The 17,396-nt window shown below is 38.6% G+C and overlaps 1 protein-coding gene across 3 annotated transcripts in view; it reads right to left on the bottom strand.

Moving 5' to 3' along the window:
- Nucleotides 1-17,396, bottom strand: part of Kcnip4 (potassium voltage-gated channel interacting protein 4) — a 413,147-nt gene that overhangs the window by 88,722 nt on the left and 307,029 nt on the right. For all 3 annotated transcript variants that reach the window (XM_055623972.1, XM_055623971.1, XM_055623973.1), the window contains exon 2: nucleotides 5,766-5,890. In XM_055623972.1, the coding sequence (XP_055479947.1) occupies nucleotides 5,766-5,890 (125 nt within the window). The remainder of the gene's footprint in view (nucleotides 1-5,765; nucleotides 5,891-17,396) is intronic.

Here is a 17,396-nt window from a genome sequence, read left to right on the forward strand (position 1 = left end):
TGCATGCCCCTCCCCAAGTCTACTGATAGGGGAGGTCTTCTTTTCCTTCCTTCTGATCCTAGTCTCATCAGGAGTAGCTGCCTTGTCTTCCTCTGTGGCCTTGTAAGGCTGCTTCCCCCTCAGGGGGAGGTAATCAAAGAGCAGGCCAATCAGTTCATGTCAGAGACAGTCCCTCTTCCCATTACTATAGAACCCACTTGGACACTAAACTGCCATGGGCTACACCTGTGCAGGAGTCCTAGGTTAAATCCATAAATGGCCCTTGGTTGGAGTATGAGTCTCAGGAAAGACCCCTGTGCTCAGATTTTTTGGTTCTGTTGCTCTACTTGTGGAGTTCTTGTCCTCTCCAGATCCTACTATTTCCCACTTCTTTCATAAGATTCAATGAACTCTGCCCAAGTTTTGGCCATAAGTTTAAGCATCTGCTTTGATAGTCTGCAGAACAGAACCTTTCAGAGGCCGTCTGTGGCAGGTTCCTGACTTATTCCCTGTTTTCTCTTTCTTCTAATGTCCATCCTCTTTGCCTTTCTGGATAGGGATTGAGCATTTTAGCAAGAGTCCTCCCTCTTGATTAGTTTCTTTAGGTGTACAGATTCACCTTCCTCTTTTAAGTCATTCTTCTCAGATATACTGACAGTGTTGTATAAAAAACAAACAGACACATGAGAGTTAGTTTGTGTATCTTGGTAAAACACATCTCAATATTATTTTTAATTAGGCTTCCATGGGTGTGATAAGCACCTATGTTCTTAAGTTGTTGTTTGGCCCCAGCCAATCACAGAGGCGTGGGTCATAATAGATGGTCAAAATTGTGAAACATAGGAAAGCTTTTCTGAAGCAGTACTTAGAAGGCCAATGCATTCAGGCACAAAGTGGTGTGTGTGCAATATTCATCCCTATTACACGACTATAAGAAGTCAAACACAGCTGCAAATGCAACCGAACAATACCTTCTGTAGAACTTGCAATACCTTCTGTAGAACTTGCAATACCTTCTGTAGAACTTGCAATACCTTCTGTAGAACTTGCAATACCTTCTGTAGAACTTGCAATACCTTCTGTAGAACTGTTGATGGTAGGCTTGGAAAATGTTTAAAGCTACCTACTTTGAATCTACAAGAATGCCTGTACTTACTAGTGCAGACATAGCTTGTATATTAGCAAAATAGAATACAAGACCAAGAACTCAAACTACACACCCACAGACACCAATTCTGTGTACAAAGTTACCAAAATACATATTGAATAAAAAACCTTCTTCAAAAAATGCTGCTGCTGTTGCTGCTGCCCCTGAGAAAACTGGATAGTAGAAACCCTAGTACCAGGTCAACTGGAACGTTTTGAGTTATTAAACAGTAGGCTTCCATAGATGCCCAGCTATCACCAGTGCTCTTGGTTACCCTCCAGAAGTTGATATTAATTCACTATTGATAAAGACACCACATACTTGAGTCACAGTAGGTGGAAAAATCAAGTTGATACACACCCATAAGATTCATCCCTACTGGCTAGTTTTCATAGTTTTGGAAGGTACTTTGTATACTATCACAGGTTAAACATATTAATTGACCCACCAACTTTGCAAAACCTGAAAATTACAAATACTGCCCTGACAATATACGCACACTGGTGCAGTACTTACTTGAATGTCATGGGAGTAACTGACTACCTCCTGGTTGGATCTAAGACATACTCCATGACATTGAAATCATACCTGGCATTGTCAACAGGGCCAAAAAACTGTGCCTAAATAGGTAACAGGCCCTAACAGATATTAAATTACTAATATTCTGGTAAATGGGCATAACATTAAAACAGCTCCTAATAACTGATCGCTCTATCAACAGACCAGTACATTCTCCCCAACCTTATCAGAAAATCTGAGGTCCCCTATTGAACAGCTTGAAAAGGGTAAGAGGCTCCTCTGAATGGAAATCAATATCAAACACCTGTCCCCAAGACTCAGAGATCTTTGTTAAAGGGGAGGAAAGAGCATCAGAGCCAGAAGCGGTGAATGGCTCTATGAAAACAGTGTTGTCCAATCATAAGAGGAAAGCTGGGCATATGGACACAAAGTGATTTTTGCAGCATATAAAGGCCTAGGAAAGCTCATGTTAAGCAAAACCCCATCAGAGAGAACAGAAGTAAACATGAAGCTCCACCCCTAACTGAAGACCTCTTTGGTAGCTGCTGAGGGAAAGAGCGTCATTTTGCTTTAATGATGCGATGCCTAGAAAGTTTGGCTCAATCAAAGGGAGGCTTCACCACCAAGACTATTTAGGCAAGCACAAATTTGACTCAATAGGCTAAACAAATCTTGAAGAGGACTTGAAGTTGAATGGGTAGGGAGAGAAAAGTAGATCTAAGTAGAACTGGAGGGGGTGGATGTGATAAAAATCCATTGTGGGAAACTCTCAGAAAATTAATAAACTGCTATTAAAAGCAATAACAACAGCAACAAATCTGGAATGACCAAACCTCAAAGTGTGAAATTAGACATCTTTCACCCTGTAAGACATTCAATTTAAATTAGACCAAACTTCTTGATAGTCCCACTAGAACAGGCATAGACAGGAATGTTCTGAAAAAGAATCAATGTGAAAGAAACAGTCCTAAAGAACTGACAAATGAAGGCTGTGGAGATGGGCCAGTGAGAATAAAGACCTAAGCTTGAATCTCAACCACCCATGACCTCAGTGCTTGTAATTCTGATGTTGGGGAGACTGGCAGATTTCAAGAGCTTATTGGCCAAACAGCCCAAAATGGCAAATTTTCAGTTCAATAAGAGAATATGTCTTAATAGAGAAATGTAGCAGGGACAGAGGAAAGCGTGTAACATCCTGCCCAGACCATTGTGCGCACATGCATGGACCTCAGTATCCATACACTCACATGCATGCATCACACACAAAAATGACACCACACACACACACACACACACACACACACACACTTGGAGAGGGATGAGAGAGAAAAAACTGATAAATAGACTTATGTTAAAGAAAAAAGTTTTTTATGCAGCAAGGGACACTACAAGCAGAGTAAAATGGCAAATCACAGAATAAGACAACTAGGTACCACTTATACCTCAGAAAAGAACGAAATCTACAATACATAGAAGACTATAAAAAGCAATAACAAATATTTAAAATCTTTTCAGCCATCAATGGTTCAGTGAACTGAATAGGCAGCTCAAAGACGAACCACGAACAAACAATAAATGTATGTAGTGTTTTTCACATCCTTATTCACAAGTGAAGTAAATATTAGAACTTTGATACTCTGTATCGCCTCACTCATAATGGTTATCATCAAGAAAACAATTAATGACAAATGCAGGTAAGATTGTGAGGAAATAGAACCCTTCTCATCGTTAACTCGAATATAAAAGCCTCTTCAGTCACTATTAAAATCATTACTAATTGAGGTTTCTTAAAATAAAAATAGACTTACCATATGGCCTAGCCAGAACCATTCCTGGGTATATACCTAAAGGGCTCCAAGTCAACCCAGAGATACCTGAACACCGATGCTTACTGATATACCATTCATAATACTCAGTGAATGAAAGCATCTGTCCACCAGCAGGTGAATGGAGAAGGCGAATGTATGCTACACAGTAGAATTTTGCAGACATAAAAAATGAAATAACATTTATAGCAAAATAGTTGGAATTGAAAATTATTATTTTAAGTATCCCAAGCCTGGACACTTTTGCTTTTTCTTGTATGCAGAACCTAAATGTTAGATTTTAATATACATATTAATCTACTTAAAATTAAAGTAAATTAATTAATATATCTCAAATGATATATATTTAACATATAATGTGTGAGTGTTAATGTATGTGTAAACTTCAAAACAACAGAAAGAAACAAAAATGACATGTATAGCTACTTCCTTTGGCTTAGGTATATATAAGATCACACTATATCTTGGGTTGTTGTGCGATTTGATATACAAACCCTCAATAACTTAAAGGAAGCTATTTTCAAATGGACTTATGACAGTAAGCTTTCTCACACTGCTCTTTAAAGACAGAGCATGCTTTCTCCGCCTTTTGAAGGATCTGTAACATTGATCTTTAGCTTGATCATGCTATCACCTCTCTTGATGGTGACATCTGCAGAGGAGGTCGCATGCACATCAGGGTCACAGATAACCAGGCTCTGTGATAACCCATGGGTCCCTGAGGTTTGACTTGACAGAATACAGTCTTGTCTTCTACAAATAATAAAACAGTGATTTTCCCAGTACCAGATATGGAGTCAATTAACAGGCTCCAAACTGTAAGTCAAGCACTAAATATTTCCCCCCTTAGCATTGAGAGCATTATTTGTCAACATGAGTACAGGAAATGAGCACAAAGAAGTAATCTAAGAAAAATTGGTAAGCTAGTTATTAGATGAATCCAAATTTAGATTCCACACACTGGAGAAGAGTGAGGAGTTCTAATCCTCCAACCTACTAGTCTTTGTCCGAAGATATATATTTAGGCTGCCCCAAAAGGGAATCATAAATAGCAGATACTGGTTTATTCATTAAGTTTATTTACCATTGTTTATCAAATCCACCCACAATCCCATATCTTTTTTCCCCCAAAGGACCAGTATATAGTAGAAATGCTTTAGTGAAAGAGTGGACCATAGTCTCATTTTACACACACACTCACCATTTTACACACACACTCACCATTTTACACACACACACACACACACACACAGAGAGAGAGAGAGAGAGAGAGAGAGAGAGAGAGGTTTGTGGTTTGATGGGCTGGGAAGACAGTTGAGTCAGTAAATTGCCTGTCTTAAAACCTTGGGGACCTGGGTTTGATCTCCAGAATCCATGTGGAAAATGTTAGATGTGTTGAAGCATGTCTGTAATCCCAACACTGGAGAGAGTGACCGCAGGAGGACATCTGAACTCGCTGACCAGGAGTCTAGCCTACTTGGTAAGCTTTAGACCAAGTTAGACCATGTCTCAAGAAACAAGGTGGGAGGCAGCTCAGAAAAGAAATACAAGCCTTAGCTCTCGTGCCCATGCATGCACACAGATGCACAAATGTACACACACGCTCACGTGCACACACATGCACACAAAAGCACACACACACACAAATACACACGAGAAGGGTGTGGGGAATAAGGAAAGACGTGACATAACAAAAAAAAACAAGATTCTTTTTCACATTGTATCCCTCCAACTTCATTCTTGTCCTTCCTGTTATTCTTTCACTGATGTTTCTTTTGACCAAAGAAAGGTCCAGGACCGTATTTGGATGGCAAGCGTCTCTTTGTGCTTTCTTCTCTAGCCTCTTTTCGCATGGACTCTGAAACTAGAGAGCCTGTTGCTGAATTCTGATGCTGCTACTTACATGTATCTTCCTTGTATTTTGAAGTCTGTCTGTGGCCCCAAATTACATTTTATAAACATATATACTTTATAGTTAAAAAACAAACTATTGTCCCATTACACCTGAAGAAGAAAACAAATCTCAACAAAAGAATTTAATTAAAAAAAAAAAAAAAAACCTTTTCAATACCCATCCTTGTCTTACAGTCAATTAAATTCTACTGGCATTTGATTGAAAAAGTCAATCAAAGACCCAGTGGGTATTGACTGTATTCAAATCCAGGAGAGATGAGAATAAAAGATACACAGGCTTTGGGTGCTTAGAGAACAGTGTGCCCTGCCCCCATCTGCACTCATCTTTTGATGCTCCTCTGAGAACTGGCTAAAGGTGAGATCAAAAGGAAAGTCCTTACATTCTTAAATCCTCTGTAAAGAATCTGAAGCTCTTTCTTGGTGAATTTGCTCTGGGCTTCCAGCAGCTCCAGGGCTTCAGGCCGATGCCTGACCGTGGCCATCTCCAGTTCATCTTCCACGCTGTCTGCAGAGGAAAACCAGAGAGAGACTTCAGCTTAATTCCTGTTTCCTGGGACGTGGAATGAGCAACACAGAAAAATAGGACAAATCATTTCCTATATTACAGGGACTTGTCCCTCCAGGAAGGAAGCTCACATGGACAGTTGTGGTCTCCATTACTCAGATTTTACCATATTAGATGAAAGCATTTCTGCATGATTTTCCTTAAACATCCTATGAATAAATGCAATTCTTACAGTTCTAGAACTTTTGCAGAACAGCTTGAAATGTATAGAATTCAGCTACAATTGAGCCCAAATTTGTGTTTGTATATTAAGCACCAGTTTTAAATGTAGAATTGTTGTCTAAATATCTCCTCCATTTCATATATCATTTATATACCATGTAGGACTTTGCTATATTTTCTCTGAGGATTACATGTAAAAAGAACTTTTATTCACCAGTTGAATTGTTGTCTAGGAGAAGTATTTCCTTTGTCTGCTAAACTAGGCCTAGTCCTGGAAGCCTCTAGCCTCCATACAATCTAACCTTTGAGACTTATGGCTTAATAAGATCACCCTTTCTTTCTGAGATTTAGGATGACTGGTCCAATTCTGCAGTTCTGGCTCAAACTCCTCTCCCTGTTGACTTATTTCATCTGCTCTAGTCTTTTGGCTCCTTCTCATTCTCTGTCTCATTCAGTCTTCACCTGATTTCTCTCTCTGCAAGCCATCTCTCTATTAGTGTCCCAGTAAAACTGCATCCTCTGTCTTCGCCCTCTGTATTGCCCCTAAAGTAGCTTCCCTTTTCTCTCTCTTCCCATGTGAGTTAGGTGTCAAATCTTTCTCAGATTCTTCACATTTTCTGCCACTCATTTAGACAACATTTTCAACTTAAGTGCTTCCTTCTACAAGCTAACTTTACCTTCATTGTTTGGGATTAAAGGAGTGTACCACTATGCATGGACCTAAGCCTATCTTTACCTGTAACTTGCTCTATATTGGTTTGGCCTTGAACTTGAACTCAGATCTGCTTGCTTTTGTCTCCTGTATTAGAGGTGTGTTTGTAGTCCAGCCAGATCACACAGACCTGGGGAGGGGGGTCTTTGGATGTGATCTCTTGCCAGAGCAGCTACATTCTGAACTAAAATACCTCGACAATTATATTTAAATGAAGTAGAATGTGTTTTTGTTGTTGTTCATTTTTTTCCTAGTTCTAAAAATAAAATGTTCAGATATGCTGAGAAAGGCAAAACAATGGAAGTCTGCTGGACTGGCCAAATACTATCCCTCTGTAGCTTTCTGGAAGGACTGGGGCCTTGAAGTATATGTAACTAGGTAGTCTGTTGAGCAATGAATGCAGTCCGTTTAGATGAATGCTGCTATACTACTGTACCTTAGTCTGTGACTATATATGCACAGTAATTTATCAAAAATGCTTTGTGTAAAAAAAGTTCTGTACCAATATTACTGGGAATTGATATAAACTTTAATGAAATTTTGGAATACAATAATGTAATATATCTTCTTTTTTAATATATCAGTTTTCAGAACTTGAAAAAAATGAATCCTGTTTGGCTTTGTGTAATATAATAGAGCACAAAGATTTGTCAAGAGGAAATGTTCTGCCCTCAAGCAATATCTAATACTGTGTGTGTCTTTGGCCTATGTCCGTATAAGCACAATGAGGTATATGAGTATCTAGGTGTTTGAGCCTCAAAGGATAGTACTGCTTAGTTCAATACCTTTGCAATAGAGGATGAAGTGAATCTTCTTTGTTAAAGCTCAGTCCACTTCTTATAAGAATTCAGAAGCCTACTCGTTGGCTACAGATTGCAGCTATAAAGGAGTGAGGCTCAAGAGAACAGGGTCTGCACAGTTCCTCACATCACATGTGTGGGTCCTCCACTTCCTGTCCCACAGGTCAGTTAGAAATGTACAGAAATGTAGCTGTTACTACAAAGACGTACCACTCATGACACTAACCCCTCCAACTATCTACTGAACGGATGAGGGGTAGGGCTCTCAACAGAGAGTAGAGGGTCAGGAGAAACGGAAGACACCCATCTCTTAAATGTTGCTCTCATGAGTTTGCTAGAAACCCATAACGGTGATGGAACAATCGGGTGCAATGGTTGTGCTTGTCAAAATAAATGATATGAGATGCAATCAAACATTCATTAGTTCCAGGTAATTTACCTTTTGTGGTTACTATGAATGATTATTTCCCTGCTTAATTTAGAGTCTATTTGTCATAGGTTTATAGGAAGGTTGCTAACTGCTGTGTGTTAATTTTATATTCTGCCACTTGTTGGAATTATTTATCATCTCCAAAGAAGATTTTTTTAAAGTGGTGTCTTTTATATTAAGACTTATATAATCTGCAAATAGAGATGCCTTGATTTCTTTTTTTCCTTTATATTGTTTTAATTTCTTCTCTTGTCTTAAGGCCCTAGCTAAGATTTAAAGTACTGTCCTGAGTATGAGTAAAGACACTTTTGCCTTTTTTTCAGGCATTTTTATTTATTTACCAAACTTGAACTAGGCCTAGGTAAGTTCTGGTAGCTACATAAATAGGACCACAAATCAACAGTGGCATCTCATTTAACTAAAAAGCTGTACAGCAAAGGAAACTGAGAAATGAATTAATAGAAAGTTCACAGAATGTGAGAAAACTTTTTGCCAGCTATTCATCTGACAGAGGATAAGTGTCAGGATTTTACAAATAAATAAAAAATTCGACCTAAAAAATAAGAACATAAATAGCTCTAAAATATAGGCAACGGAATGGAACAGAACATTCCTAAAAGAAGAATGTAAATAGCTAGGTAACAATTTAAATCGTGTTCAGCATCCTTGAACATCAGTGAAATGAAAAATAAAACTACTTTAAGACTCTATCTCACCCTATGCTGAACGACCAACATCAGTAACACCAATGGCAACAATTCTGGTATGGATACAGCAAAATGGGAATTCTTTTCTCTTATAATGATTTATTTATTGTGTGCTACACCATGTGCATGCCTGTTGCCTGTATGCCTAGAGAGTATCCCCTGGAACAGAAGTTACGGACAGCTGTAAGACACCATGTGGGTTCTAGTTATCAAACTGGGCCCTCCACAAGAATGACAAATGTCCTCAATACATCTTTCTAGCCCCACAAAGAAGAATGCCAATATGCTGTTGGTGGGTGTGTGAACTAGTACAGCCACTTTGGAAATTAGTCAAGATGTTTCTTTAGAAAACACTATTATGTAAGGGGATGGAGAAACAGCCTGGCACTTGAGGCTCTTGCAGAGAACCAAAGTTAAGTTCTCAGCACCCACTTGGAGACTCACAGCCATCTGCAACTCTGTTTTCAGGGGATCAGATGTCCTATTCTGACCTCTGTAGGAACAAGACATGCTTTTGGTACACAGATACATATACACATGACACCCAAGAACATATAAGAAAACGAGTAACTGGATCTAAAACCCCTGCTCAGATGTAGCCCATGGCAGCTCAGTATTTAAGTGGGTCCCTAGTAATGGGAACAGGGACTGTCTCTGCCATGAACTCAGTGGCTGGCTCTTTGATCACCATTCCATGAGGGAGGAGCAGCCTTACCAGATCACAGAGTAGCCAGTCCTGATGAGACCTGAAAGACTAGGGTCAGATGGAAGGGGAAGAGGACCTCCCCTATCAGTGGACTTAGAGAGGGGAATGGGAGGAGATGAGGGAGGGGGCTACATCTGGGATACACAATGAATAAACTGCAATTAATATAAAAATAAAAATTCAATAGAAAAGAAAAGGAGTAACTCTAAAAAGTTTAATAATAATAAAGTGTACTGCCTTATGATGTAGGTGTATTACCCCTAAACCTATACCCAATGGACTTTATACCCTACTACAAAGACACTTCATATCAATGTTCATTTAGTCTCTTCAATATCTAGGGAATAGAATCAACAAGGCTACAGGATAGAGGAACCAATCTCAAACTGACCAAAAATGTCCTCTCTGATGATTAATTAGCCTTTCACAATACCATGGGGTTGTCATTTGGGGTGCTAAGGAAGAAAAGACACCAATGATCGTACATAGCACTGGACCCAGTATGCTGCAATACTGACCTACAAGGCAAAATATGCAAGCAATACTTGCACGACTGCTAAAGGGAAACCAATTCCTTCTTTATTAGACTTGAGACCTGTTACACAGGGCAGAACTTCATGCCTACTACTGTAATCTTGATCAAAAGCAACAGAACCATAATAGCTTGGCCCAGGCATCTTTTCTGAGACTGATACTCCAACCAAGGACTGGGATAACCTAGAACCCCTGAACAGATGTAGCCCAAGGCAGCTCAGAATCCAAGTGGGTTCCCTAGTAAGGGGAACAGGGACTGTCTCTGACATGAACTCAGTGGCTGGCTCTTTGATAACCTCTCCCTTTTATACTTCTGTTAAAATACATATGTTTTTAAAGATCCTATTTCAAGCATTCCTGCATCCTCTCTGAAACCTATCCAAACTGCCACACAGCAGGTTCTATCTAGAAGTATACAACAGTTCTCAACCTGTGGGCTGTGGCCCGTTTGGATGTCTCACATCAGATATTGACATTACAATTCATAACAAAAGAAAAATTATATTCACAAAATTGCAACTGAGTAATTTTGTGGTTCGGAGTAACCACAACGTGAAAAACTGTCACAGCATTAGGAACGTTGAGGAACACTGAGCATGACATAATAACTCTATCAGGTTTGATGTCTACCTCCTTAAAAAAACATGACTAGCCTTGTATATCTGAATAGTCTCTGATTCTAATAGCTACCCTGGAATCACAGTGATTTGGTGAATTGATAAATAATGAAAGACTTGTTGCTGATGATGCTAGAGTTCCCATTGTTCTGGAGTCCTGTGAACTTATGTTTTTCCCTATAGAATAACTAGATTTTGGTCTGTGGGATTCCAGTTGTTCTAAAATGTCTTCTTTAGAATCATTGTGCTCCCTTTCCATTGTCCTGAGAAAAACAGCATAAGCAGAAGTGGAGGAGAGTTTAATCTGTTTTCTGAGCACTCTTTTCAATCACTGCCTGGCCTTGCAGAGACCCAGTGACCTTTCCAGAAGTGAGGAACAAAACAATGCATTAGCCTTCCAACCCTTGTACCATGCAGTAAGTCTGACTGCACTACCCAGTAGGGACAGTCTCTTTCTCCTCCTGTCACAGACTTGCAGGTGCCACAGCTGAGACAAAAGGCCTAAGGCGGGAGGGTCAGTGTAATTGAATTAAGTAGTATAACAGGGTGACCATCTCATGTGATATTCAAAAGGAACCCTCTCAGCATGTCCGCCTGCAGGCTGCCTTGTCTTCCCCACTGACCAGTGCTTCTTCATGGCTCTGACCTGCCAAAGGGCTGTTTCTATTTTGAGCCACCTGGCAGGCTTCATAAAAGATCCTTAAAATCATCAGCAATTGCCAGTGTATGCTGGGTTTAGAAAGCAGCAACACTGGATGCAATCAACTCTGATTCCTGGATGATAATCCTCCCAGGAGCACAGCAGGATCCTCCCGGGTCAACTTCCTAGTGCTGTCGGGGAACATACATTCTGGAATTGTCTATCACAGTGCCTAAAGTTGATTAAATTCCTGGTGTGCACCAGGAGATAGATGAAATCTCTTTACAACGACCTCCCAAATAAAGTATCAAGGACCATCTGTCACACATGTGGGGACTGAGTCTCACAAATTTAAGACAAGACATGGCCAGATTTCACACTGAAGAAAAGATGGGGATCTGATTTATACCTGGACTTCGACGTCTCAAGGTAGCTCTTTACTTTTCCATGCTCTCTCTTTTGGTCCTGAGAGAAATAACAGCGATAAAAAGATGACAACCTTTTGCCATCTTCATACTGCCAATGTCTGAAACGTTAACAGCACTAATTTAGGGCTCCTGCTCTCCCATCCATGTATTGCTGTCTGACAGCTGATCTTTATTTATGTAATGAACTATGTGACCCAGATTCACATGCTGAAGGACCCGTATCTTACTGTGCCTTAGATGAGGCTACCTTCAGAGTTTTCATGTTCTGACACATAGTTCTTCATAGTTCCGTAGATAGTGGGAAGGTTTTCCTGGTACCTTCCTCTTCTTTCTCTGGTTTTACTCTCACCACATGTCCTGTTCCTTTTATGTGTTCCCTCATGATGCCTTAGCCATGATGTAATACGATAAAGGGAGCCTCATCAGAGCTGGCATCCTGCTATTTAAACTTTCAGACTCTGAAACAGTTTAAGAAAACCATATGATTTCATCTTAAACTATCCAGCTCAAATGAGTAAAGGAAAGTGGACTGATAGACCCTCTTCATGAAGGTAGGGCTTTTATGAAGATAATCAGCATTATGAAATTATCATAATAATGAGGCCTTCTTCCAAAATCCAATAGGCTTGATATGTTTATGAGGACACTAAAAGACAACTGAGACCAGCCTCAAGGAAAATCATGAAGATGAAACCAAAGGACAATGACACACTGCTTCTCTGACTTTAGATTTCCAGCTTTCAGACTCACGAGAAATTAAAATTCTGTTGTCAAACACAGAGATCTGCGGTATTCTCTGATCCAACTAAACTGAAATGAGAAACAAAGCTAATCAAAGTATGCCATGTTACCAAGGTTTCCCAGTGAGTTCTAGGAGGTTTGCTGTCCAGCTGGATCATTTAATTTTTACAACATTCTTCATTAGTAAAATTATTAACTTATTTTTTTTCTCAGATAAGAGAAATGAATGATAAGGCTATGTTGCTAGTCTAAACCTAAGTAGCTCAAAGTTAGGTTGCCAGTTAGGAATGAAACAGACAGGTATTTCCATCTATCTGGTTACCTGACCATCCAGGTATTTTAAATTCAATGCTGTTTTTTTTTTTTTTTCATTTTTAGTAATAAGGCCATCACTGTTTACTGAACTGTCACTTAAGCTTGACAGCATGTCATTGAATTTCAAAACTGATATAAATACAGATGGAAAGAGATCACTGTCACCTTTATTTAGGAATGAGAAACTGGGATCTACAAACTTTAAGTAAGCCCACACGACACCTTGGTATCAATCCTTTCTGTCACCAACGATCAGGAGTTTAGTAAATTTGAAGTCAGCAGCTGTTTTGAGAGAAACACAATGGACTCCAAAATCTTATGAGATAAGAGGTGCCTTATTCGATCACCAGGCAAAACTTGTTGAAGTGCAGTGTGAAAGTTTCTAGCTAAAAAAGGACATCCTGGTTCTTGGGCTAGGAAAGATGGAGGTGAATGTGGAAGGAGGTGCTGGCTTGTTTGCAACAAATGGAACTCTGAGCTCTTGTGATTCCTTGAAAACTAGAAAATCTCCAGTATTTTGCCAAGGAGCAGACCCAGGTGCTACATTTGTGCCTGAAACACCTTGGATGCAAATAATATTTTAATTCGTTCATTTTATAACAGATTTAATTGTGATCAGACAACAGATTCCCAAACCCAGACACCCTTGAGATTCCTGGCTATCTCTTTTTAGTCTTTGCTCCTTAGATTTAACTCTCTAAGGACCAAATCTTTCCTGCATTTGAGTCAATAAGCTCCACAGGCCATGACACAACTGAACGACAAACTGGAATTTAAAGCACTGGGGAACAAGATGATTTTTCAAAGAGTTTTTTCTAATGTTTCTTAAAACACTGTAGAAGCCCATTATAGCCAATCATAATTATGCAAATATGACCCCATCTGAAGTCTCTATTCTCCTGGCTATAACTGTAAAGGAATGTATTTTTCAAAAAACCATGAGGTTTCCCATCTTGCTCACAAATTGTGGCCTGATATTCAGTTAATAAATAGCAGCTGGGATTATGGAATCTCTTAAATCTGTACACTGCACAGTTGATGAGGGACGGAAGAGTACCTGTCACAAATTACTTTGCTTCCTCTTCCTGTTCTAACATTTGACATCCATGGGCAGAGTTCAAACCTGGGAGAGACCTTATAAGCATTTTTCAAAGTGTTTGACAATGTTATTATTATTATTTTTAGTGTCAAGAAGGTGATGACCTGGGAAACCTCTTGATTCTTTCTGTCTTTATTACCCTTCATCTATCCACCCACTAGAAACTATTTTGAAGCATAATTGAAGAGTATGTGAGTAATTAATTCTAAGCTAATGGTGTACACATAACCCAGGAAGAGAACATTATCAAACCATCAGCAGTGCTGAAGAATTCCAGGACCTGAACAGACTACCCTGAGCATCAGAAGCCATGGTATTTCTAAATCTGAAAATATTTCTTTACACCAGGCATTGAGTGTATTTTAAGACTAATTTTTTTAAAAGTGCTTTAATTATTACACTATCCTACTTTTTATTCATTCATTACATAGAAAATGAATAAAAGTACCTTGAAAATGGCCAATTATTTTGAGCATCTTCTGTTTGGTGTATTTTTGGCAATGACATAGCAATTTCCATTTTAGGGGAGCTTGAATTGCTTTGCAATTTCATGATTGAATTCAATCACTACAGAACATAACAACTCGGAGGTGAGCTGCCAGAACAATTCCTCACAGCATGTATGAATGGATTGTCTCTGTCTTCTTTGTAAACATAAATAACTTTCTAACCAGATAAGACGTTTTTTAAAGCTACCTAGTTGGATTTCTCCTTATCAGCATTAACCGTATCATCACCATAGTATATCCGATGTCCTAATGTGACAACAGTTATTATTTCTTAGGTGATCTGTGATCACAATTTGCTTTTTGTAGATAAAGGAAATAAAAAGAATACATATACAAACATAATCTATACTAGAGCTAATAAGAGGGAGGAGGATGGAAACAGAGAGTATGATTGAATTTACCCATAAAAACAGATCAGAAAAATAAGTGATATTCTAATCAAGACGGGAAAAATTCAGAGAGTGATTACACTCAATAATATTTTTTTAAAGTAATAAAACACAGAGAGATAAGAAACACGGCCTATTAGTTCACTCAGCTAAAAATATCCTAATAGAAGCTATGGAGTGCTCAACTCTAAGTGGAATATCTTTGTGATAGGTGCTTTTTCAAGAGTCATCACAGAAGATGGGGCAGAGTGATTCTAAAGGGTTGAGAAACAGTGTTCACTGTTGAGGACAACCCTGTTGCAGGTAGGAGTTCTGAGCAGTTGCCACTACATCCCCAAGGCCTGCAGAAGACAAAGCCACACAAATTCCAAGCCTAGATGGGGAGGGACTCAAAAAGTCCCACTCCTCCTATCTAGGGACCTACTGATAACTGACAGCTGCCAGGGGAGGGAGTGCCAGGAGTTTTTGTTTGTTTGTTTCTGTTTTTAAGGAATGAGGGCCCCCGAGAGGCTGCTCATGACCTCTCATATGGTCCCAGAGCCACGCAAGTGCTGGCAACACTAAGATTCAGTGGGTATTGAGAGAAGTGGGATGAGAAAGGCCGGGGGACGGGGGGGAGGAAAAGAGATAAAACATGAAGTCAGGAGGATACATGTTGGGGAGGAATGGGGAAGATTTTTGTAGAGAAGAGAATGTAAGTAAGTTTTATTAAAACATCATATATATGTATGAAATTTTCAAAAAAAGTAAAACTGCTCTGGAAAAGGAGTCGCTCTTGATTTGTGATATACTTTCTTCTAGTTATCCTAAAAATCTAATAATGCCAAAACAACACTTACATAGTTTGCTATATCTAAGCATTACACTTGATTAACCTATAAACTCCTAACAGAATTCTAATTTAGCTGCCTTCCAGATTTATGGGTGAAGACACTGACACAGAGAAAGAAACTAAGCCATTTGGCAATAGTCAAGGTTCTGGGGTTCATGGAATTATTCTCTTCTTCTTTCCTCCAGAGAGGGAAGTTGATTCCACACTTATGTAGAAACACACATCCTACTAAGAATCACAAAATCAGTAGCAATGGTCTCTAAGCAGAAAAGAGAATTATGTTGGAAGCAAGAGGGGCCTGGAATCAAGCTTTACATTTGTGATTTCATATTAAAGTATAGACCTTTACCTTCAAGTATTATACGTCAAAAGCTAGCAGTGACAGAACCAGGCTTAAGATTCCATTTACTTGATCTTACTGTAGTCCTCTGCCAAGTGGCAGTAACAATATCTGTTAGCAATGAGAATATCCTCACCCTATATCTGCAGTTTTCAATAATGTCTTTATTTCATGCAGCATCATATAAAAGGGAGGGGACATAGTCAGAAAGCCTTAAAGAGGCTTTTTACAGAAAACAAAATTATTTAATTTTCATTGTTGCATTATTCTAAATATTATTCCCTTGTTTTTATACATGAAAGCCACCAATTTAGGAAAGAATGACCTAATTTGTAAATGACATAGAAATGGAAGATATAAAGTTAAGAGTTAATCCCTAAAATTCTGACCCTAAAGTCTAGAACTGGCTTCAAAGTAGCTAAAATCCAAGAGAACACAAAGTTGAGGAAGGGAAAAGGTGTATTTTACAAAAAAAAAATCCTTAATCTCTAAGAAAAGGCTTTTTCCTACTCGTTTTATTCAAGAAGGAAACAGCAATAATCTGTTTTTTAGAGTGTCAATTAAAAATGTATATGCACAAGACTTATAATGAAGAAACTTACAGAAATGTATCATTTTTAAAATGTCGTGGATGGTTCACTAGATATTGTTGAGATGAGGGTAGACAGTAACAGATGCAATGTATGTGTTAGGAATTTCTTCCTGAGGAAGTTCGGCTGAGGCTGGTAAAGGTAATGTCCTTGTGCTGCTAGCAGGTGATGTTTTGAAGTTGGCTCAAACATAGCATTGACTTTGTAATGCCATGCACTTCTATCATAGCTATATGAATTATTAAATAACTTAAGGACCAATCTTACACTATGGTATTCCTTCCATGTTTGAGATAGTTTTCTAGTTCAGAAAATGTAAGATTGCTCAGTCCAAACGCAAGCTAGAAATTCATTATGTGATCAGGATAAAACTTTACAAACTACTCTGAGTGGCTTTACTCCCTATTATGTTTAATGACAAAAGATTGACATAAAATAGCCCTTGAACATCATAGGATTGTGTGCCTGAACATCCTAAATAGAATGTTTTATTTTATGTGTATTTGGCATCTAGTAAATATTTTCATGATAATGTGATTTGCTGCTATTTGTTGTATTCTGTTTTCAAAACTAAAATCTAGTGTCTTCCTCAACACAATGACTAGAAGCATGCCCACAATACATCTAGAAAGTTATGCAATTAGCATAAATTTTTTTTCCTGGGCATATTTTTCAATCCTACCACTGAATAAAGTATTTAGCCATTTCAAATGGCACCTTTGAAAAATTATCAAGTGAAGATAATATTTGTGTTAACATCTTACAAAACTGTTTTGAAAGAATATTTGAATTACTTACTGGCAGGTATTAAGCAGTAGATGGCAGCAGTCATGATTTTTTTTTTTTGCCTATTTACTAAGTGAGGTGTTTTTCTCTATATGAGTGGGAGCTAGGA

The sequence above is a fragment of the Psammomys obesus genome, unplaced genomic scaffold, assembly GCF_907164565.1.
Source record: "Psammomys obesus unplaced genomic scaffold, mPsaObe1.curated_primary_1811, whole genome shotgun sequence".
Classification (NCBI taxonomy): Eukaryota; Metazoa; Chordata; class Mammalia; order Rodentia; family Muridae; genus Psammomys; species Psammomys obesus.